The 25,346-nt window shown below is 40.0% G+C and overlaps 1 protein-coding gene across 2 annotated transcripts in view; it reads right to left on the minus strand.

Annotated features, from left to right (window-relative positions):
• Positions 1 to 25,346, minus strand: part of onecut2 (one cut homeobox 2) — a 43,392-nt gene extending 18,046 nt beyond the window's left edge. The window contains exon 1 of one of the 2 annotated variants that reach the window (XM_038734327.1): positions 23,841 to 25,346. In XM_038734327.1, the coding sequence (XP_038590255.1) occupies positions 23,841 to 25,038 (1,198 nt within the window). In that variant the 5' untranslated portion in view covers positions 25,039 to 25,346. The remainder of the gene's footprint in view (positions 1 to 23,840) is intronic. The other variant, XM_038734328.1, reaches the window with a different exon arrangement.

A 25,346-nucleotide genomic window follows, 5' to 3' on the forward strand; every position in this document is an offset into this window, starting at 1 on the left:
TGCAAAACGAGATCAGCAGATAATACGGAGAATCACTCGCCTTCTCTCTCTATTTTTTGCTCTCTGTATGAGTCAGCTGTCCCGCTGCTCTCTCACAGAGTGTCTCCCTCGTCCTTTGTTATACAGGATCATAGTAATTTGACCTAGATATCATTAATTATTACCCTAACAGCATAATCGCCATTTCACCACATTCTCACCTCATAACAATCACTATCTTGAAAAGGACTGAGTAGCAAAACACCATACTGTTTTGTTGCAGACCAAAATTTGTCTGTCGCACTGAGTATCAAAAAGTAACTGAAGGCAACAAATGCCTGGTGAGATTTAAAATCTTTTTAACTAATTTTCTCATCATACTGTTCCTGATTTAAATCAAAGTGTTTCATACTCTGTTATAAAGGTCAGAATTCTTATTCAGAGCATTGTAATGAACAACTTTAGTTGAAAAAACTATAGAAAAATGTTTATATTTCTCAAGTAAGTAAGTCTCAAGTAAGGTATCACAAAAATATGGTTTTGGTATCAGTATAAAAACCCTGGTATAGTATCAGCACGAGTGTCAAAAAATAAAAAATAACTATATCCAGCCATAACGTTAATCAGTGAGAAAACCATCAATAACAAAATCATCACCATCATAATCATCTTCACCGCAATGATTCATCAGCATGATCATCTTACCACTTAAATATTGTGCTCATCTTAAAGAAATAGTTCAGCATTTTAGGAAATACACTCATTTGCTTTCTGAGAGTTAGATGAGAAGATCAATATCAATCTCATGTCTGTGTGTTAAAGAGCAACTTGCAGGAGGAATTTTTGAAAACTACATTTACACTTGAAACTGTTCCTGAAAATGACCAATTGAAAAGTTGATGCAGGGTTTTATATGTTTTACAAGACATATAGGAAAAAAGTCAGAGGAATTTGAGCAATGCCCCTAAAAATGCTTTTGCAACATGTGATCATTTCATCAACCCTGACTGCGTAATGTGCAGCAGTAGGTGATGATCTGAGCTGTTGTAATTTAGTGAGCAGCCTTTTTTTCTGTAGTTTTACATTGCATTTCACCATTTTTCATTATGGTGAATTATTGTGCTTGTGCAGGATGCACAAACTGCAGCCTGTCAGGACATAGGAGGATAATCTTCCCGGCCATATGATGGAGTTCAGGATGGGATGTTGAAACCAAGACCATGCAAAACTGATAGATGGTGCAGTTCCTTCAGAACACACACTTCTTCATCACGTCCACCGTCAGCAGCAGCTTCTCTTACCTCTGATCAGTTCAGCGTTCAAATTTCTGTTTTTACAATTCTGTTTGCTTTCAAGGTTTTGAAAGGTAGATTTTTGAACCTCGGAAAGAACCAGGTTAGCTGTCTCCCAGCTGTTTCTTATAGTCTTCATTCTAATTTAGACTCCAGCTCTACTGTACACACAAACGCAACATTTATATAACCTCATCTCACTTTCAGAAAGAAAGCGAATAAGCATAGTTCTAAAAATGTTGACCTATTCCTTTAATATCTTCATCAGCATCATTTTCTTTCTGCTCCAAGTCTAAATCCATTGTAATCATAGCCTTTATCAGTATCATCCGCTTCAAAATTATTCTCATCACATCACATCATAGGAGTTATCTCTACGTCACATATCCATGTCAGAAACTGGTAATTAAAGTAACTCCCACATGACATGAATGCAGCATTTGGCGATTCACAAGAGCATCACCAGACAGTTTAAAATTGCTGAGAAAATCTGATATGCGGGTGCCGGTTCATACGTCTGGACCCAGTCTACATAAGTGGTGAAATTACATTTTTTTAAGCCAGACACAGAAATTAAGCACATTTGTCCACTTCTATACAGAAGAAAGACATTTAAAAACGCAGCTCGGCTGTTAATGGCAACTGCTAACCAAGAGGTCAAGTCTTCCTAAAGGGCAGCTAAGAGGCATTCTTTCAACTTAAAGCCTTTTCTCTATTCACTTGAATAGGGTTGAGTGAAAGTAAAGCCTAAAGAGCTGGTAACACTCACAGCAAACACATCAATGTATTATACAGACGTTTGAAGAGTCAAGGGCTTCTAAACGTCAATAAAAACATCAGGGTATGTTTTATTGAAGCAGCCATTTCAAGTGAATACAGAGAAACAGAGAGAACAAACACAGCAGAGAGGTTATGGAGGAAAAATAGAAATGGAGGTGATGGAAAGGAAGAGGGTGATGCAAAAAGAACTGAGATAGATGTCACACATTAGTTAAGCTTAATTTAAAAAATTGTTTGAAAAGTTCAGCTCTCCTTGTCACATTGTGACAATAGTTGCAAATACATTTTCTGTCCATAGACTGATCATTGAATTGTTTCAGCTCTAGTTGTAATAAATACTTAAATACATTTTTTTTTAAAAATCCCAGTTCCCACTAATAGGAACGCCATGGGCAACCAAGCCTTAAAAAGGGGCGTCCCTCAGGGCTCTATCTTAGGTCCAATTCTTTTCAATCTGTGGTACTTATTGGAAAACACAAAATCAATTTCTAAAGCTACGCAGACGATAGCCAGCTGTATATCTATATGTCTGAATGAATCATATCGTCAACTTGATTGCATTCATCTGTGTTTAAGCCTAAGGATGACAGAACTTTTTCCAGCTAAATCAAGATAAATCTGATATTTTAGTTATTGGTCTGAGAGCTAAAGTCTGAGAGAAACAGTTGATTCACCTACATATATATTATTACTACATATTCTTTACACAAAATTGTTTTTTTACCCCCAAATTAATTAATTAAATTACTACAATTCATTAGGGCGGCACGGTGGTCCGGTGGTTAGCACTGTCGCCTCACAGCAAGAAGGTCGAGGTGGGTTCGAACCCCCGGCCTTTCTCTGTGAGGTTTGCATGTTCTCCCCGTGTCTGCGTGGGTTCTCTCCTGGTTCCTCCCACCATCCAAAGACATACGGTCTAGGTTAATTGGTGACCCTAAATTGTCCTTAGTGTGAGCGTGAGTGGTTGTTCGTCTATGTGTGGCCCTGCGATGGACTGGTGACCTGTCTAGGGTGTACCCCGCCTTGCGCCTGATGTCAGCTGGGATTGGCTCCAGCCCCCCTGCGACCCTGTACGCAGGATAAGCGGTTGACGATGGATGGATGGATGGACTACAATTCATTAATCCTTAATTAATCATATATGTATTAGATTAATTTTTCAATCATTCAGTTTTATGAAAAACATTTTGTTTATTAAGGAAGTGAGTGAGCCGGCAAACTCTGGTTTCATTTTACAGATAGAGAGAGAGAGAAAGAGAGAGGGGAGTCATTAGAGACTGTTTTCATCCTCCCACACAGACATGGCAGTGGCAGCTCAGTCTCCACATTGCCATGCATGTGTCCTGCTGCTGATGGACGCTATGTCCCACAATGCATTATGTAACGGAAATGACAGATCTACTCACAAAAAGTGACCATTTACAAAATGCTGGCCTAAGAAGGTTTCCCATTTACAATTTTTTCTCCACTCGGCACACTTTGACATTTGTCAGCTCTAGATACACAACATGACACATGAGATTCCAGTTGAAAGGGCAGCTAGTGGCAATGATAGTGCTAACCAGACCACACAAAGTTAGCTCTTGTAGGTAGTGAGAGATGAACTGTCCCAAACATCAACAAGCAGCATGGGTTAGAAAAAATTAAAAGCCAAAAGCCAAAGAGGAAAAGCTCTGCAGAGTGTAAACAGAAAAGAAAGTTATATGACCGGGCCAGGCATTTCAACGCTGGAGCAACCTCAGAGATTTAAGATTTGGGGGGGTGGAGCTTCTAAGGGACCACTGATGGGAGGGGTGTTTTTGTTGGCAGCTGAGTTCAAACATCAGCAATCCTTCTGCAGAATCACTGACTCTCCCTTTAATGTGTGAATGCATGAAATTCCTGTTGTTTACCATCAAAATATACTAGATATATACAGTACTGTGCAAAAGGTTTTGGCCAGTTTTATTACTCCTACACATCTGTTTCTGTTAATGATTGTGTTTCAGCCTACATATTAAATTTCTGACCATTAGCACCTGTTTGGTATTATTGTTTAATCATACACCTGGCGATATACCTACAACACCCTTGACTTTGTGCAGGTGTACCACATTGAATTTGTTAATTGATAAATAGAATTTGTTAACATGTCTATTTTTGAAAGCATTCTTACTTTACAGAATTTCTTCACACACTGGCCAAGGCTTTTGCACAGTACTATCAGGTGTGTTACGTTAGTTCAAAACCTCATATTAGATGACTGCAGTGTATACTGTATAAAAAACTATCCACCTTAGTGAAATCCAGGGCTCAGACCAGCTCACTAGATTCTAATAGATAATTATCATGCTGAGCTAACAGGGAGTTTTCCTTTGTGGGATATTGAACATTTTCCTCGTTTAGCATTTTCACAGGCACATACCTCTGTCTGTGTCTAACCGTCGCGGACACAGACAGAGGTATGTGCCTGTGAAAATGCTAAAAGAGGGAGATAGAGATGAGGAGGTAAAGACTGAGAAGTACAGACAGAGCAACATAGTGAGAGATTAAAAGAAGACAGAGAGCAGAGAGTTTGGGGATCAATATAACTGAATATAAAGCCACAGACGTCTGTCAGGACTCAGACAGACAGACTTCAGTCTGTAAGAAAAAAGAATAGCACAAAGGGCTCCCATCAACTCAAGAGCTCTGCCGTCTCTTATCTCTCTCTCTGTCTCAGACTTTCTTTGTGTGTGTTTTTTTGTATTTTATTGCTATCTTTCCTTTTCTTTTGTTTATCTTCCCTATTTCCTTCATCACTTTCTTTTCCTTCCCTCCTTCCTTAGTCTATCATTTTTTTCTTGTCTCTCATCTTCTCACCTGTCATCCATCTTTTGCATCCTCCTCGTTTTCAATCTCTCTTTTGTCTCCATTATCTCTTTAACTCTTGTCTATTGTCTTTCCTTTTTAACTCTTTCTTTTCCTCCTTCTGTTTTCTTCTTTCCTTCCTGTCTCCTTGCCTCTGTGTTTCCTTCCTGTCCTTCATCTCCCTGCCCCTCCTACCTTTCTGTCTCCCTCTGTTTCTCCTTTCTCCATGTCTCTCCTCTTCCTTTTCTCTCTGTATCTTTTTTTTATTGCACCATTACCACTTAAGCCTTGGTATCCATTACACAGAGGGCATATAAGTGCAGGGTAAGTAGTAAAGTCGCCCTTCAACGTACACTTCACTGCTTGTGTGTGGCGCCACATCTGGACGCTTCGACACTCCGTCATGAGGGCTGAGCGATGTTTTGATGAAATCATTATTTAGCTGTGACATTGTGTCATTGTTATCACATCACATGTGGGTGCTGTTGTCATAATGTCCCAGGTGACTTTTCCCCCTAAATAATCACGGCTGTCTCGCATTTAATTCTGCCTGCTGCTTCAGGCTTTGAACAGTAGCCTACTTCTTACGGGGGTGGGTCCACTGCTGCAGTCTTGAAGTGCTGACAATTAGTCACAAGACTTTCATAGCATGGTCGGGAATGGTGAGGTGGTGCAAAGAACCCCAAAAATATACCAAACCATAATAATTTGATTAAGGCAATAGGCAAAAACCAAACCCTTTAATAAAATAGAATTTAAGGGGAGCATTTTTAAAGAAGAAAAAAAAAATCCAAGAGAATTTCTCCAACAGCTCAGGCATCATATGATTATTCCTAAAGCATCAATGAACATAATCTTGACAATCAGCTGGCAGCCTTCAGAGTGAAAGCCAAGATCAGTTTCACCGGGGACATTCTATTAAATGAATTCACCGATGGGCATCGCTATAAGAGGAATAGCAAACAATGCCAATTAGAGAAAAGAAATAATTTCCAGCAAGAGAAAGCCATGCTCTGCACAAGGAGAGGATTCTTTTAATAAATAAGAATCAATCCAGTAATCATCTGACTTAGATGTTACAGCGTGTAGCCTACATTTGTTTTGCGCAGACTAAATATGCTTTTAATACACCATTAATGGAGGGTGAAAGTATTTCTGCTGGCTTGTGAAAAGGCGATGGAGGCTGCTTTTTAACACGACCACCAGTGGCAGTGTGCACTGGTTATATTGGTCATTTCGGGTAATGCAGCAAAATGTATAGTAGATTCGGGACTAGTTGTAACTACCTTTTTACTTATTTGCGTTACTTGCAAAATTACTAACCACCCATGCTGATAGGATGTCTTGAAACAGGATGTTGGTAATAGTAAGCTGTGAGGCCTCACTCTTGGCAGGTACAGTTGTTGGGAGACACCGCTTCTTCTCAAAAAGCCACTTAAAGACAATCTGAATATGAGGATGGGGACCACAAGAATCACGAAAAGACCAAACACGAGCATGACAATTCACCCTTAGAAGACTTCCATGTTCCAAAGACGCCACAACTGTCAAGTCAGCTCTTCAACTCTTTGTTTGCTTTCTTGTCTTGCTTAGAGGAACAAGACAGTGTCAGTGTGTGTAAAAGCTACATGAGCCTATACGAGTCCATCCTCCTAAAAAATCTGTCTTGATTTCAGCTTGGCTTTATGTTTCAAGTTTAGTTTTCAGATTTAACTGTAAAAGCTTAAACATTTTACAGAAGTTCTGGTTGGCAATCGAAGGGGTGTGCTACTGTTTACTTTGCAGCATCCTTGCTTTGAAAGTTATTATGTGCTTGTTTAATGAGCCCATAAGATCAGACAGCTGCAAAGGTGACTCACAAGATGATGCAATATTATGCACTTTGTATCGCTGGATATTTGGGTTAAACCAGTGACATTTCAGACTTCTTTGACAGCTTATTATCCATCTCATAACTAAGAGGAATGATGGCCAAAAGTATAAAAACATGGTTTCAAAAAAATGAATATTCTTCCAATAGTTGGAATACTGCAGGATATTATAGTCTGCAGACTTCTTAAAATGCAAAAGCTCAGCATGGCAGCCTGGCAAACACTTGATGCATCAAATCTCAGCACTTAAACACACACACATTCTCTCACACACACACACACACACGTATATAGACACATTTTTGCAATCAGCTCTCCACTATAAGCTTGTGTGCGTCTGTGTGTGCGTCTGTGTGGTTGAGCTTAATGCACCATGATGCTTCCCTCTTTCCGTTTTGAGAAGATAACCGGAAATGGAACACACATTTGGAAGGACACTCTCTCTGCCTCTCCCTCACACACACATACAGAAGTAACTGAGAGCATGAATGAAACTGTAAGACTATTTGTCCTTCAACAATGCAGTATTGGGGGTGAGAAATAAGGCAGCACTAATGTTCAAATTGACTATTTTTGTTTCTGTTTTGCCTCTGAAATGTTACAATAGTGGCAAATTCCTGCCACCTCTATTTCCAGAGTGCAAAGTTACATCTTCACTTTACCTTACTAATGTTGTCCATCATTAGTCCAAAACATTAAATAGATTCAATTTACTAAGATATTAAAAAAGCAGCACATTTTGGAGAACCTTCAACTTGCCAGTGTTTGTTTTGTTTTTTTTACGACAGCAATGTTGCACATACACTGTCTCCAGAGGATGAATCCTACTGACTTTGGTGATCCCCTGACTTTTCCTTTTTAATTAGCACGTTAGCATTGCTATAAAAAAAAACATGTTGCTTGTTAGCATTGCCAACGTGAGCATGTTACCATTTAGTTCAAAGCAGCAAGTATATTCTGTATAGGTACAGCCTCACCAAGCATGGCTTTACAGGTGTCTTGTTACACTTGAAATGAATATAATGAAAAAAGTGTCTGCACATCCACTAACATAACATACAGGCCTACTTTAAAATCTATGGCAAGTGATTGCCATCAGATTCCAAGAAAACCAACAAGTTTTGTCCAAGCCAGATCTATATTGTTTTTCTGTGCAATAGAGCAATGTTGTTGCCAAAAACCACATCACTAAGCCAGACTATTGCACAGGATGACATGGTCCCACGTACTCTGTCCTACTGCTGTAAATACCACCAAATGTGTATTAATCCGCTGCTGAAAGTAGTTCCCAACATCTCCACTTTTTACTCCACTGCACAAATTAGGTTTGAGTAACATTTGCTAAAAACTACATTGCCCAGCTGTTTTAGGAAATTACCGAGCCCTTTCCAACCCTAACCCTTTCTTAAAAATGTAACTATGATATACTTGGACGCCCTTTTTAAGGATTTACATCTTCAGTAGGAAGCAGAGACAGAAGTCAGAAAGCACTGATTGGTATTTTTTTATTGGATTTGTTCACAATAAGAAAAACATGCAATAACACCAGCTTTATTGTAACATCTATCCAGATTCTCAGTCATCCAATTCATAGTTATCCAAGGAAAGTTAAAATCAAGGGCAACTGGACTTGAAGAAACGACGTTACAAACTGAAGAAGCCTCTTGGATGAGAGCGGAAACGAGGAAAAAAGTCCAGTTGCCCTTGATTTTACCCTTTCTTGGATAACCAGCTTTGTCCATTGAACTCAGGGGTTAAACCCTTTAATCATTAACGTTAACAGGCACTGGATTGTAAGTGAATTATTCCATTCACATTCAACCTTAGTGCTACTGTGAAAGGTTTAAGGGTGTTATAGAGTATAAAATGAAGGGTTTCTGTTTTCTAGTGATATTAACTCGTGTACATCCTGCACTACATCACATACAGACAAATGGACAGATCTGTTTCTATGACTGATTGCACTGAGGAACAAAGAGGGAGACAGAGAGCGAGTGTTCAGAATGTGTGTAATCACTGAATCTGTGTGCGTGTGTGTGTGTGCGTGCAGAGAGATAGTTTATCAGTGTATAATCTGTATGTCCACACGGTCCGTGGTGACATCACCGGACAAAGGTCTCTCTGCCTGCTAACACACACACACACACAACACACACACACACACACACACACACACACACACTGTAATGTATCTCCAGTTGTTTACCAGGAGAAACTGGTTGACCAATCACAGCCTTTGATGCCTCAGTGATGTCATTGAGCTGATGAGGAAATGGCCTCAGAGGAGTTTGATGTCATCCACCTCTCTCTCTCTCTTTCTGTCTTCGTCTCTCATTTTCCATTTTGCCTCTGTAAGCTCCTTTCCTCTCAAGTTTTCCATCTGCTATTCAGCAATGTGAAAGGTTGCGAAAGACATAATTATTAATATAACAATATGTACATCATAAGATATAATTGTCATCAGAGCCTATCTGAACTATGTGACACGTTATTTGATCTTTCTCTCCAATGTATAAGTTGAATTAATGTATGAAATAAACAGAGAGAATGCCTTGAAGCCGAGGAGCTGTCGAGACTTTTTTGTGTAACAGAAATATTATTTTGTTTCTTATTCATTTAATCATCCTTTAACCCCTCAGATTGATCCCCTTATAAAAAGACACCTCAAGCTGCTATAATCAATATTTTGCAATGATTCAACCCATTCTTTACTGTTGTAGTTCACTTTCACAGCTCACATCACGCAGCTATTTTCAACAGACAATCTCGAAAAGTCCACTGTAGCTACCTGCCCGGCACCAAACAGCAGACAGATACAATTAGCAACTAGCTTGGATCATTTAGCCGCTAAAGAGACATTTCCCTCAAGAGCTGGCGGAGAACAAAGACAGAGTGGACACAAACACAACTCTAAGTAAAGGCTGATCTTGCTCTGCATCTGATGGAATGTGTAAATAAGCAGCTGTTTGCTAACAGGTTCGTCAAATCAACCCATAGAGTGATGATATGTCAGGGCTGTGTTTTCAGCATGTTTCTGCTTTCTGAAAAATCTAAAGTTAATGCAGGTTTGAATTAAATGGCAGAGAGTAAAGATGGAGCACAATGTAGCAAATACTGAGGAAATTGGGAACCAGCCACTGGCTTCATGGCAACATTCTACTTGCTGTTTGCACTATCCAAATATTATGGGAACTACAGCGCCAGAACTCAAATATGTTTATCCTAAATAGAAACAGAAGTGCCCCACCCACCCCCAATTTGTTTTACTTTATTAAGGTTCAGAATGTCCCAATGGAACACTGACAATCCACTCATATGCAGATATTGGCTGTGTTGAAAACCTGTGAACATTATTATTAAACATCTATTTCAGTTGTTGATAGTGGTCAGTTGATGGTATTTCTGTTTCACCAGGAGTTTCCACCATCCCAGGGGACCAGTAACCTTTTGAGGAACTCAGGAACTTAACCTGTGTTTCCAGAGAGGAACCAGGGACTAAATTTAGATCTAGAAAAAAGGTCCCTAAAACATAAAGTGACGGTGCTACGAGCTTGTAAAAAGTGAAACCCAAGCAAAAAAATAGTAAAAGAAAAAGGGTTACATGTCAAAAGTGAACGTCTCCGGAGAGAAGGTTTTAAACACGTCAGGGAAAAGAGTCACTAACCTTTAACCTGCTAAATGTTGACAATGAGGATAAGTAAGAGAGGAGCTCTGTTTGGACATCACACACACACACACACTGACTAATAGATGATGAGTTAACCGGCCTCTCAGTACATTTTCTTATCAGTGATGTTTTTGCCAGCCTGATGCCATCGGCGCTCAGTCTCACAGCACACTGCTCCAACAGAGAACAAACACAGGCAGAAAGATAATATTCTCTGATCAATAGATTGTATTGTAATCTGCGATTGATCAAAAGGAGGCTGGGCAGCTATAAGCGGACATCCTGGCAAACCACTCACCGCTGTGTTTGTCTCCGAACGATCAGCGGCAAGCGATACGAGTTGCTCAGGTTTCCTGCTCTGAGAGATGAAAAGCAGCTCAGAGATGAGAAACTGAGGAGACAGACACACCGAATAAAGAGGAGTGTTGACATACTTTTGGCCAAACAGAGTATTTCATTTTTCTCACCCTTTTTTATACCCACTTTTATTGTTTATCATTTTTATAGTTAATAGAATTAGAGTTTTATGTTTATTACTTGGTTTCACTTTTTGTTTTCCTTTTTTCTTTTCTGTTCTATTCCCTGCAATTATTTATCTTTATTCTTTATTTTCTGCCTGTACCTTTTTTCTTTTCTCCGACAAGTTTCTGCCTGCTCTGTCCTGCTAAACCTGTCTACATTAAAGGCCGTAATATCTACAATTGGATCCCATCCATCCAATATGAAACATAATCCAATAACAGACAGATTCAGCTAAATGAATCCAGTTATGTGGCACAATCAAATAGAGGAGGATTCCCTTCAAACCCATCTGTCTGATACACATCAAACTGGCTGCTTTTAATGCTTTTACCACCAAATCTGCAGGAGGTGGGCAAGAGGGACAAATAAGAACAATCTGACCCACATAATGTTCTTTGTTTTGTTGGTATTTTTTGGCTTGGTTTGGACTTAATCAGCACAAAAAGACAACAAAAGAAATACACATTACATGTAGGTGAGATAAAGAAATGTATATATCATCCCATCACAAGTGTAGCTGGAGGTCACAACGCTTGCAGAGAAGACCACGCACAAACATGCAAACAATCAAAACACAAGAAAATAAACCCAACATCTCTATCAATTTGATGACACATGCACATCATAAAGAAGAAAAATACACGCTGCAAAGAAATAAAATGCAGGCAATATTAGAGACACCTTCACCAATTCACATTTGCAGCCCAGTGAAACACTGACAACACAACTAGTAGAAATGACACAACCTATGTATCCCCTGGACAATTACACACCTCATAATGTCCAAATTCAAAAATTGCAATTATTGTTTTTTTGCTTTTTAAAAACCTGACATCACGATTTAACCTTAACTGCTGTTAGCAGGTATTGTACGGTTCAGCAGGTATTATAGAAAGAAATCAGTGATTTTGCAGAATTGTCAAATATCAATGTTCTTTTCTGGTGACAGGGTAGAATTATGAGATAGTTTGCATCCTTTACAGACCATACTACTTCCTTTCAATAAGTTATTGATTTGCGTATCATATTGCACATTTAAGTGTCCATGCTGTTATTTTTATTATTATTATGAGCCATTCAGATTCAGCTTGTCTGTCTCTGTTGTATAAAGTTAGCCCCTCCCACCCCCCCATCTCTTCCAGGAACAGTTCTGGATCAGGTTCCTGCAGATCAATGGAGATCTGGGTCCGCACCGTTTACATTATCATTGGCAGTATTAATGCTCTTTTAATCTGCTCGGGATTAAAGGCATCGATCCATCCACAGCCCAAAACTGCCGCTTCACACACACACACACACACAAACACAAACACATTTCAGAAATAAACCTCACTGAATCCCAGACAGAGAGAGAAAACAGCATAACCAAATACAACACAATGAGCAGAGACTATAGCGGGAAGGACAACAAACAGAATGTGCGTCCACTTCCTTGTTTCTGTTCGGTCTCAGTATCTGGCCATCAGGGTATTGATCTGTTATAGATACACATCAGCACATTTACATACCGAGAAATGTCAACTGACGCAGTAAACAACCACAGATAAAAATAAGAAAAACATTTTGTACTTAATTTGTGAAACATTGGTATTATTATTATTGATAATAATAAATAATTATTATCTTTTATAACGTTAATAATAATAATTATATGTTAATTATGATTGATATATAACTAATAGTAATCACAATAATACCTTATTTAAATCAGAATTTCAAATATAGAATTCAACTTGATGTATTCATGTGTTTGTCATCCTCAGAAGTGAATACAGGATTTTGGTTAGACACAAGGTCAAACCAGACATTTCCCTTCCTTTTTTTTTTTTTAACACTGTTTGTCTTTCACCATAAACCCCGCCTGCTGCCTGACAGTTCTGTCCTGCCTGTCGTTGTTCATTCCGCCTCCGGACAGAGTTATTTCAGCAGCACTGTGACACCAATACTAATGAACCTGAGGGGTGAAGGGACAACGAGAAGAAGGAAACAAGGGAGCAAAGATAGAAAGAGCGAGAAAAAGACAATTCTAAAGGAAGAAGACATAAAAACCAGAGAAAGACAAGATAAGAAGTAATGGGATTGGGGAGTGACGTTCAGTTGACTCAGTCTGTTTAAAAGTGATCTATGTGCCTCACATAAACATCAATAAATGTATCCCACGTAATGTTTTACACATATTGTAAACAATCAGCCTCTGAACTGGATTCAGACTTTCTTCCCGCTGTTCTAGATCAGGTCTGACCTAAATTGCTACGAGTCTCCAATATTGATTAGACCTGAGACTCTGACACCTTGACCAAAAACATACCGATCGTTGAACAAATATGAACACGTTGTATTGTTTACAGGATAAGCCACTCGCCATGCAGCATCATCAGCCCAAGCGGGTCCTGAAAATATTACATTTTACAAACTATCCCACACAAATGAAATGCTTTTCCAGGTGTAATGAATTGATGTTCTTTTGTATAAAAAAATTAAATAAACATTAGAAGCAAGAACAATTTGGTTTTAGACAAGAAAAAGGGCTACTTCATCCAAAACCAACCAAGAAGCCAATCAAAATGCTGCTAATTACTGATTACAGTGTGTCTTGGTATGTGGCAACATTACTCAAAACAGCGCATATGATGGGGACTATTTTCAGCGTTACAAGGTTATATCAATGTAATGCTTTACATCACAAAACAACATCTTGATCATTTAGAGTGTTGCTGATGGTGGAAGGAGAGAAAGACTGATGGAGAAAAATTACTGGCATGTTCATTTTAAATATACATTGTGTAAATTCTGGTAAACGACGTGAAAAAGCTGATAAGGGCCTTTAAACCTGATTGAAAGTTGTGCTCCTGTCCTTCCTGCTGCTTTTTACCTGTGCATGTGTGTGTAGAATTGTGCAGCTCTGACTAATTGTGCAGTGTGTATTCTCTGAGCGCTCTGCCTCGATGAGCTCAGAGTCCAGGTGTCACGATTGATTTGATCACCATAATAAAGCGGCGACAGGACCATTTTCTCCTCTGAACCCAAGCCACTCAGATGGCCCCGGCAACACTTCTACCACCAACAACCGCCGGGGCACCATAATTGGTGTGGACATGCTTAACAAGAAATCACTATGCTATGCCTCTGATTTTCTTTTTGGAAGCTACAGTGAAGCTTGTAGAGAGTCTAAACACACAAAGCTGATGTTTGGAGTTTACAGATTTGATAAAGAGCTTGGTGCTTTACTGAATGAATACGATGCAATCAGAGTCTCGAAGTGACAGAGGCAAAAACATACATTTCTGGAATCACGTCAGACCTTTTGACTCTAGTCTCCTTCTGGTAATTGTCTGCAATCTGTATCTGCACACATTATCTAGATAATGACATATGATCTTTGGCATTTACAATGGATATTCAGAAGTGTTCTTGTTCTTTCAATATGCAAATCTGGTAGGCAGAGCTGAGGTACAAACAGCGTCTTAGGTAAGGGAAGCAATGTGAGATCCTCTCAAGGGACCACTGTGACAGCCTAAGGCTTTTGCAGGCTACTTTTTGTTAGCGTTGCTAACTAGGCTAGCATTAGATATACTATAAAAAGACAATCAGAGCTAGAGGAGAACCTTGTTAGCACTAGTGCTAATTTAGCTACCCTTGTCAGTCATGTGACCCTCAAGATTCTCCCAAAGAGATGCTGCTGTGCTCTACTCATTTTTCCTTTGCCAAAAAAAGGCTTGTGTCTCTTTGACAGGCAGCTTGAGATAGCAGGATGAGGCAGAGATAAAGGTGTCTCTGTTATTTGTAACTGTCCAGATGTCATTTTCACCTGGTTGATCAATAAGTAAGCCAAACCACCTTCAGATGTGTTTTGGATGATCCGATCACATTCTGAATGCAAATATGAATAAATAAATAATAAATGCCGAGTGCATTGTAGGGGTGTAACGGTGCGTGTATTCGTCCTGAACCGTTCGGTACAGGGTGTTCGGTTCGGGATGCAACCTCGTCGGTTCAGTACTCCCAAACAATTACTGTCAAAATAGTCTATTTGATCCACTGTATGGGACCATTAGTTATAGGACAAATGGACAACGATTAGTGTCAAACTGTATTCCGTTATGTATTTGTTCTTACTGACAATATGCCATTATTTGAGTTTCTTACTGTACAGTAAGAATTATGGCAAATAAGTCACTGTTTTATTTTCTACATTTTCCCTGTTGTATCGAAAACCCAACCTTAACCCTAAAACAAAGGTATACCAAACCCTGGATTTAGTGAATCATTACACCCCTAGTGCATTTACAGTTTGGTTTTTCCTTGATCCGTATATCCAGATACAGATCACATGTTAATATCAGGTAGGCTAGAAGCTGAGTCTTTTATGAGGTAGCTCATGGCCTAGCAAAGTAACAAGTTCTCACACCTAGTCACCGTACTAGGACATTTGTCAGTGCGTTCCAAAACACATTATTTGGTTCGGAGATTCGGGTGTGTCATGCTAGCAGAGGCTGATGTAGCCTGGAGCCTCCAGCCTCAAGGAGATGAGAAGCAGGCTAAAGAGGTCTGGCTAAGCTCACTTCACACCCACAAATTTATTTCCTTTTTCAAACTTCAGCTCCAACCAACGTTGCCTAAAGTGACATCACTGGCACAACACCTGTAACCAGACTTTATCATGTCTCAGTTTCCAGACTCCAATACTGCTATCGACAGGATAGGACAGAGATAACTGTTTCTGTCAAATCTTCTCATGCTGACACACAAACAAACATCAAAAGTCTCCTCTCAGCAGCCTGAAATCCATTATTGCAGATCGATAGCAGCCTGAGAATATGCAGGAGGTCAGAAGAGAAACCCTGAAAACAGACACAAACTGCATTCCCACAGTCTGAAACTGTAAGACCAAACACACACACACACACACACACAGAGTAACTGCTGGTAATCTGTGTCAAAAAGCAGAGTCCAACTCATAAATAATGCACTGTGTCTGCTTGCTGCAGGATGCGTAAAATGGAAAATATTTAGGTTCAGTCATTCAGATTTTCAGCACAATTTGACTCTTCTCAGTGGGCTGGGCTGGTGATAGTCAAGTCAACAACTTGAGGAAAAACTTCTACTTCTCCGGTATTATCAGTGTATCCAAAGCCTGATTCCTCTGTGCCATAGTGCTGCATTGTTGTAAAAAAAAAAACATTAAAACCACATCAGTGAGCCATGTTCCTTCATTACAGTGAAAAGCCTTCTAGCAGTGCAAAGTGTGCAATCCTTTTCAGGTAGGCTGTTAATTTGAAATATCTGTAGGAAGTGTTGAGTTTCATTGACAGCAACGTAACAGCAATCAAAAAAACGCCAAGGTTGAAACAATTTCATGTATCGGTGAGAACAGTATTTGTGTTAAAAAGGGACATTGCGAGCAGTAGAATGGTGAGTATTCATTACTCTGTTGGTGTACTGATATGATAAGTGCTGTGGAAATGTACATTATACTGAATTAAATATGTAACCATTAACCATGGCTCCTATTTGTACTCCAGCTTTTATATGAGCTTTCCTATTCTAACACTGATTTCAGCCTCCTTTTCGAGCATTTCTCTTCATCCATAATTCACAGTGAGTCACAGGCCGGCAGCATCCTCCAACCAAACAATGGACTCATCCTCTCTCTCTCTCTCTCTCTCTCTCTCTCTCTCTCTCTCTCTCTACCTCCCTCCATTTTGACTGGTTAACCCGGCTGTGAGGTGAAGAAGAAGTGAAGTGAAAAGACCGAGGCGGGTCACGCCGAGATTCCCATCAATAATTCATTGGGCCGCTGCTACCTCTGCTCTTGTGCTCAATTCCCCAGATGATCACATAATACCTCCCCCCAAAAGAGAGAGAGAGACAGGTCCAGGGGAGGAGAGAGATGACGAGGGAAAGAAAAAGACTCAAACTGGGGTTTAAGGTGAGGCGAAAGAAGCACACAGAAAAGGCTCCAGAGAGACATTTAGCAATTTCATACTTGTTTTCTTTTATTATAATATAGTGTTTAGCAATGTGCATATCATTTGTTGTATTCTTAGAAAATCTGGATTCACACATTATAAACCTTATAAAACCTGCTTTGGCAATACTGTACTTTGACTACATGACTAAAAGTATGTGGACACCAAAACAGATACAGTACCTCTGTACCTGACAAAGAGCCAATTTGCCATGTTGTTCTTTTCTAATGTAATAAAATTTTTGATGACATGTATTATGCTGCAGTACAAACTAAAAGTGCCTCAAGGGCCTGTTGTTATCCCTATTTTATTTGCTATTTATATGCAACCATTGGGCCTTTTAATTTGTCATTTTAATGTATCTTTGCACTTTTATGCAGACGACACCATGCTGTACTTGTGCTTGTACATGTGATGATCTCCGAAATCTTACTAACCTAAAAGAGGATAAAATATGCCTCAAATAGTGCTCAAAAGACCTTGCAGCAGTCTTTAGGGCCTTTGACCACTAATATTAAGATATACACACTATCCGTGATTTTTGTCTGATTTTGATGTACAGAATTAAGAAATGTGCAACTGTGAATTTTCACAATAGTTGATAATGCTTTTTTATTATTATTATTTTATATGTTAATATTTTACTAATAAATTCCTCTGGTTGAGTGCAACAACCGGAGAGGCATAATGCTACTGTCCATCCCCAGCAACCTTTATGTTAATATTGTATACTCTGAAAAAGCCTTTGAAGCCTGGACAAGGAAATGCCATGGAAGCTCCTAGGTCACTATGGCCTACCCTCTATACTCATACATTTAATGTCATGTCATCTGCAGGGGGAAGCTGTCAGACATATTTGACATTAAAACAGAAAAGGAGTATGGCAAGGTTACCTCCTCTCTCCTTTGATTTTCCTGGTTGCCATTGACTGGATCATGAAGAGAACAACTGAAAACCAAAGGACAGGAATCCAGTGGACTTTGATTTAGCAGACTAGTCTTTGAAAACCACACATAGCAGAAGACAGATAGACTACAGGATAGATGTAAGCAGCTTTGACAAAGATCAATTCTGGAAAAACTAAGACCATGAGAATAAACCCGAAACTACTACTACTCCCATTACACTCAGGGGGGAGGCCATAAAGGATATGGAGCATTTCACTTACTTAGTGAGCAACATCAGCAGGAATGGAGAAGCAGACAAAGGACTTGAAGTAGGCATTCAAGATACTATGGCCAATCTGGTTATCAAACCAGCTCTCCAACAACACAATGCTGAGTATCTTCAATACCAATGTAAAGACTGTCATGCTCTGTGGTTCTGAGAAGTGGAAAACCACCAAAGCACTCACAAGTAAGATACAGGTGTTTGTCTATGCCTATGCTCCATCCTAACATCGAATGAAGAACTGGGGAGGACTACCAACTAGGAAGACTTAGCTACCACAGTCTAAAGAAGAAAGTGGAAATGGAGGACAAGCCCTGGACTACAATCCAAAGGGGAAGAGGAAACAAGGTAGGCGGTAAAACGCCCAGGCCCAGGTAAGTGTGAGATGGTGTAAGCTGGTGGACACGTGCCCGTCAATAGGTTAAAGAGAGTTAACTCAAGCTTTCTTGGAAACATGGAATTTAGTATAGGGACAGATGAAATTTCCTTGAAAGAAAAGTAAATATGAAAGCAATATTCATTTATTATTGGAAACTTTATTCTCCACACATAGTTTGTTGAACTGTGTGCTTGTCTGTGGACAAAATTCACATTTTTGCATTTTTACCTGCATGCTGGGGTCATGCCAGCAATTATTTGGAATCAATTAAGGACTACATCAAGACAGTAACTTAGAGAGGTAGAAACTGATTTAGAGAGAGTGGAGAGGAATTAAGGAAGCAAAATAACCAAGGGAGGATATGTGATGGGATTCACAACATCATTTTTATCATTATCTTTAACATTTTCATTGCTGTGAATGTCTACAGAACATGAATGTGGATCATGTAAAGGCAAGAGAAAAACCAAAAATAACCCAGTCTCCCCTCTCTCTCATTTCTTCCTCCCCCCTGCATGCCACTCCTCTCTCTCCTCTGCTCGTCTCAGAGTCAATGGAATATTTGCTATCTATTGTCTGAATGTTGCAGCTCCAACCTTTGACTTCAGCTCTATTGGTTTTTTGTAGCGTTGTTGATCTAGGAATTGAAGCTCCCTCAGTTTCTACAGTGATTTTAAAGTCACCATGGAATGAAGAGCGATTGATGAAATTAGCAAAATGTAATGGACTAGAAGTATACTGAAGATACTCATCACAAAAACCAGATATGTGTGCGTGTTTCTGACGTAAAAACCTGGACTATATTGACCCATTCTCTGTGAAACCACAGGAGGCCAATTACAGTTACAGAGTAAAACTGGAAAAAAATATATAATTTCATTTGGTGGAGCGACAGGTCCATTGCAAATTTAAACTAGCTTAGCTAAAAGACTGGAAGCAGGGGGAAACTGCTGACTCATCCACCAAAAGAGAAAAACAACAAACCCTCCAGATTTACATGCTGTTTCTTGTTAGCTAACAGGCTAGTCACCAGTCTATTCTGTTGTCCGATGGGCTTGATGCCAGTAGTGCTTCCAGTCTTTTTGTTATGCTAGACAAAAGACATTTTGTTCCTTTTCCGGATAACTCTGTGCCATGTACCTGCTAAATTGATCCAAAGTGATCCAAAATCCAAAAGTGAATTGATTCAAATTTGTGAATTAGTTAGTTGTTCTCTCTTTTTCATACAGTTCCCCACATTTCCAATCTATGTGCTTTAGCTAGGCTAAACACATCCTTGACCAGATGATTTCCCAATATACCAGGCAATTCCTTAAGATAATGGCATTTGTTTTTTTGTCTTTGACAAGCACTTGGTTAAGTGAAGATCATCTGTCAGCACAACTGGATAGTTGTCTATAATGCTCACACTAATTGGCTTAGACTTAGCTTCTAGATTGCAGCACCTGCCTTTTGTCAACAAAACTGACTCTTGACTCTTGAACTGGCGACTACCTTATTAAGATACAGCATGTAAATCAAACAGCTTTTGATTTCTTTAATTTTTTAAATGAAAAAAAGTTTTTGTAGCTGTTTACTCAAGGTAAGGACTTGATGAGGTATCATGTTGGTATCAGTAGCAAACTCAGGTACCGTAAATGTTGGCACTATCCAACCGTAACAATGATTTCAGGTTTGACTTGTGAACCCTTTGAAAAAGAAAACAGCAGCCAGGAAGTGTTTTTCATTATCATGGGGAAGGCAGATGAGTGCAGCTCCATCAGACAGCAGTAGCCAATAAGTACAAGACTGTACGGTGTGTATCTGCATGCTGACATTTTACAACAGGCAGGGAAGCACAGACGACATGGACGCTCCCCTGTTCTCCTCCAGCTTCACCCTCCATCCACCATCAATCACATTGTTTTTTTGTCTATTAACCTACATTGTCAAATACCAGCACTGAAAATCAAAGTGCCCCCAATGAAATAACACTCAAATCCTTCACAGGTAATCCCATCCACAACAATACGTGCACAAATTTAAAAAATAGGGGTCTGGGCTGGACCAAATCTCATGACCGAATGTAGGCTTATTAAATAAAAAATTCCAATCAAATTCCAGCAATGTCTGTTCAGCCACTTGGAACCATGTTAGGTGTATGCCATAAATATTGCATCTTATGCCTCATTTGCCTCACAAAAACAACCACAATAAATGTCAGAGCAAAGGATACTGAACAGATAGGAACAAACATATGAAGCAGCTACTAAATATATAACTACACCAGTATGTGTCAGACGTAACCGAGCAGATAAGTGACTTCAGAATATGATACGATCTCCATAAACTCACTACTGAAACACCAAAAACACATTTCCCTCACGGGGATCAATTGATTTTTTTTATCCTATTACAGCAAAATGATTGATACTGGTATGAAAAACAATGACAACATGAGTCAGGTTATTTCTGAGATCAGTTTAGAATTATTATTATAGTCATTTGAAATAAGACTAAACTAACTCTCCATTTAGGAATATTTTAGGAATGGTATACAGTAAACTCCATATAGGTTGCATCTACACAACACAAAGCAAACAGTACATTTTTATTATGCTTTTGTATAATTTAGATAAGTCATTTATATAGGTCATTTTGTCATTTTAACATGTATGTTTCATTTAAAAACTAAAGATATATATATGTATATATATATATGTCTGTGTATGTCTATATATATATATAGACATACACAGACTTCACATACTGTATTCACTTTTGTTGCAAAAAGTGTTTGTATGTAAAACAAATACCACAGTGGAATACACCTCAATTTACAGTGAAAGTATATTACTCTTACTTAAAGTCAAGCGCCACACTACATTGTCTATAATTACCATAAAAAAATATCTCCAAAATTTTTCAGGACAATATAAAACATGATTTAAGCTTTTAAGATTTTTGTAATATATTGGGTTTGGATATTGGGCTTTAGAAGTTTTATTTTTGTTTTTTATTTCAGCCGAAGAAGTAGGAGAATTTTCTCAACCCATAAAGGAGCATTTAATCCACTGAAAACTTCAAAACCATCAGAGACACTGTTTTTTATTGGACAATAACAAATAAAATGGAAGTTTACAAACGGAATTATAACCACATAATTTCAAATATTGCATGCTTTATAACAAAATACTGTTTGAAAGCATTATTTGATCATTTATTTTTCATTTTTCAAAAGTAATATTGATTGCAGCATACCTCACACTGCCACACACTCTCTCAGCATTAATTTAATAGACAGTATGTTTTTGTCTGGTTGTTAATGTATATGTGTATCTCGTGGTTTTTCAAGCTATATGCTTCCTTAGGTTTGTTTAGTTATATATCTATATTTGTATTATTTGCTAGTAAAATAATGTTGATTCTGAAAATTATTATTATAATATTTAATGTTCTGGCCATGTAAGATTTTGAGCCATACAACATATGGAAATTTTTGACATTGAGCAAATAACATGCATCAGTTTAAAAAAAAATGTATCTCCATGTATTGGTGATTTTTATTTTTATTGGGAAGTGTTCCTTTGTCAGTTGAGAAACTTCTCAACAACACATATTTTTGAAACATGCACTTTCAGAAGGCTGAGAACTTGTTTTCTTGGCAGGTTAACCTTTTGGAGATACATGATTTTCACATTAAAGCCACAATATCCAAAAGCAAAAATGCACAAACAGATTGAGTCATTTACAATAAGATTATTCAACTCATCCTTCGCTTTCTTTATACTGACAAGTTCTACATTTTTTTTACATTATTTATTTTTATCAGAAACCTATTATGGATATATGCATCTCGCCTAATTTATTATTTTATTATCTGTGTAACTGAATGTATTTGGTTCTTTGAATTTTTAAATGTATTTATAGCTGAAGAACAAAAGATTAGATAAACGCAGCTGGAAACTGCATTAAGAAAACTGACTGAACTCATGTTATCTTTATGCTGATTTACACTAAGTTACTGCTGCTAGAAGAAAATATTTCAGAAAGATGAAAATCCAAATACCTGGACTCAGTTCTTTTCACACTGATTTGTTTAAACTCTAATAAAAATTCAGGTGAATGCTAGTCATTTTTCATTTGTCTTTTCAGACTACCATGTGACATTCAAACATGCTATAGTTCTCTGATGTAGGCTATTATTAGGCTTTCAGAATTTCCTTTAAAAACACCTGTTAAGTACATCAAATATGATAAATCGTACTATGAACTCACCACAGACAAACTAAACCCCATGAAACATTAAACTCTGTTCATGTTACAATATTCCTGAAAAACTGAACATAATTCACACTGAACCTGATCCCTATAAGTCACCTGATCCTTTTATTTTGCTCTGTCCCTGCTGCTGCTGCTGCTGCTGTCCCCTGCAGACAAAATAGAGGCACGTTGTTGTTGGGGCATAAACCAGGTTCCTCACTAGAGGGGGCACCAGACCCACTGATGCTCCAAACCTTCATGTTTATGTCACAGCTGTCTGATCCCCTTCAAGCTTCTCACAATCAAACACAAATCCTCTTCCGACCCTCTCTGTCTGCGCTGAATGCCTTCTCACACCTCTCTCCCCGCTAATACCAGAAGAGCACAATAAGCCTTTAACAGGCTAATGACAGTCTCAGCACCAGCTAAACAAAACAATCCCTGTGACCAAAATCAAAGCATGATACCGCTGAATTACAATGAGAATAATCATTTCACCCTCTTGATTTAATTAATCCTAAACAAGGAAACGTCAACATATATAATGGACCATTTCCTAAATGTTGTGTCAAACTTCCAAATGTAAAGAATTATTTCAAAAAGAAACCTCTGCCTGTTTTATATTTTTCTTTGTTTTTTGCAAAAAACAAAGACAAATTTAAAACAGGAAGAGACTTATTTTATTTTTAAGCCTTCATTTGGGTGGAATGTGGAGCAGAATAAATAGCTGATATTGACTCAATGTGCAGTGTATTCCGTCCTAACACGCAGGGATAGGAAAATAAAATCTGGGTTATTGCACAGTGCAGAGGGAGAGGGACTGTTGGAGGGAAATCCCGTGACCTTGTCATTTCGTATCGATCCCTTTTTGTTATTGATCAATAATGGTAATCACAACACCAGTGATTCTAAATAAATTTCATTCATCTAAATTGGAGTTCTCTGCTGGAGAGAATACACGAGGAAACACCAAAACAAAAACAGCGATAGATAAAAAGTCAAAGCACCATTAGTGACAGTGGGGGAAATAATTTTGGATTTTCTTTAGGAGGAAGATTTTAATCCCTCTTGTTGTTCCGACGAATAAAGCAAACCAAGGCAGCAGCATGGCATCACAGTTTGTTGTTTTTCTGCTCTTACCTGCCAGTCTGAGGGCCGACATCCTCTGAAACTCCGGCTCCTGCAGCCACTTCCACATCCTCCTGAAGGTCTCCCGACCTGACTTTAGTTTACTCCAGGGTTTGGGGTTCCTCAGGAGGTCCGACAGGGTCCCTTGGGAGCGGCACAGCACCCTCTGGGCAAAGATGGCCTGGGGGATGCTGTACCTCTTCAGCTCCGCCGTGATCCTCTGCGCAACCTCCTTGGTGTTGATTTCCTCCAGCTGCCCCGAGCTGTTCATCCCATGCGTCCCCGAGGAGGAGGGCGGTCTTTCCCTGGTGGAAGCCAACACGGGCCCGTGGGATGGAGACTGGAGGTGGGGGTGGGGGTGCGGGTGGTGACCCGCCGAGGACACGGCCGGGTGCCCCGGGTGGTGCATTCCGTTTAGGTGCGGCATCATCCCGGCCGCCGGACCACCGAGGCCTCGGTGCTGGTGGTGGTCCCCTCTGGCCAGCATGGAGGCGGTGTGGTGCGCGTCGAAGTTCAGCATCTTGTCATGACCTCCGTGCGTCGTGGTGCCGTAATTGTGGAGACCCTGCTGGGTGTTGTGTATGGAGCCCAAGCCGTTACCCAGCACCGGGGACAGACTCTGACCCATCCCGGACATGTGGTCCTTGTGGTAGGGGCTGTAGAGGTTGTTCATGCCCGGTAGCCCCCGCTCGTCCCGCATCAGGGTGAAGCTCCCGCTCACGTTCCCGGACAGCCGCTGGTGGTGATGGTGATGGTGATGATGGTGGAACTTATCGGACACGGTGGAGATGGGGGGCAGCGACTGCAGCGGGGTTAAGGTGGTATATGTGCCGCTCATCCCCATCCCGGGAGAGGACGTGTCGCAGGGCACGCTCATGGCGTGGTGCAGCGGTAGGGACAGCTCCGGCCGGTACTCCCCGCTGCCGTCCAGTATCGTGGCCATGCCGGACACCATGGCCGAGCGGGATGACGCGGCGGCGGCGGCCAAGTCCTGGTGTATCCGCAGGGTGGCCGCCGCCGCTACCGAAGAGCTTCCGCGGCCGTGGTGCGGGCTGTGGCCGCTCATCAGCTCCGCATCAGGGGCCACGGAGCTCACCGCCACCCCGCCATGCAGGCTGCCGATGCTGTCCATTGTCATGTCCGTGTTCATGGCATAAGCGTCCAGATCCTTGGCCAGGCATCTATAAGCGTTAGTGTAGGCAGTCTTCATTCATCTGTCCTCTCAGTCCATCAGGTCGAGCGGAATTATGTCTCCTTCTCCTCCTTTCTCTGTGCTGCTTCTCCCCTGATGCTCCGGGATGGGTCAGTAGCCGTATCCCCCCTTCTTCTTCACTTCCGCGGTTGTTCCCCCGTCCTCCTCAGACCTCTCCAGCTCCGTGTCTTTGTGTATTTTCCCCGGCGTGTGTACATAAAAAAAGCGGTTTTTATCTCGATCGTACGGGCCTGTGCGGTGGCTCCCCCATATCCAGCCCTCTCCTCCTCCTACGTTACTCTGCTCTTCAGACGGGAGCTGTCCAC

Source organism: Micropterus salmoides, unplaced genomic scaffold, assembly GCF_014851395.1.
Source record: "Micropterus salmoides isolate LMB-PRFRI ecotype aquatic unplaced genomic scaffold, ASM1485139v1 Ms_hic_scaffold_20, whole genome shotgun sequence".
NCBI classification, from domain to species: domain Eukaryota; kingdom Metazoa; phylum Chordata; class Actinopteri; order Centrarchiformes; family Centrarchidae; genus Micropterus; species Micropterus salmoides.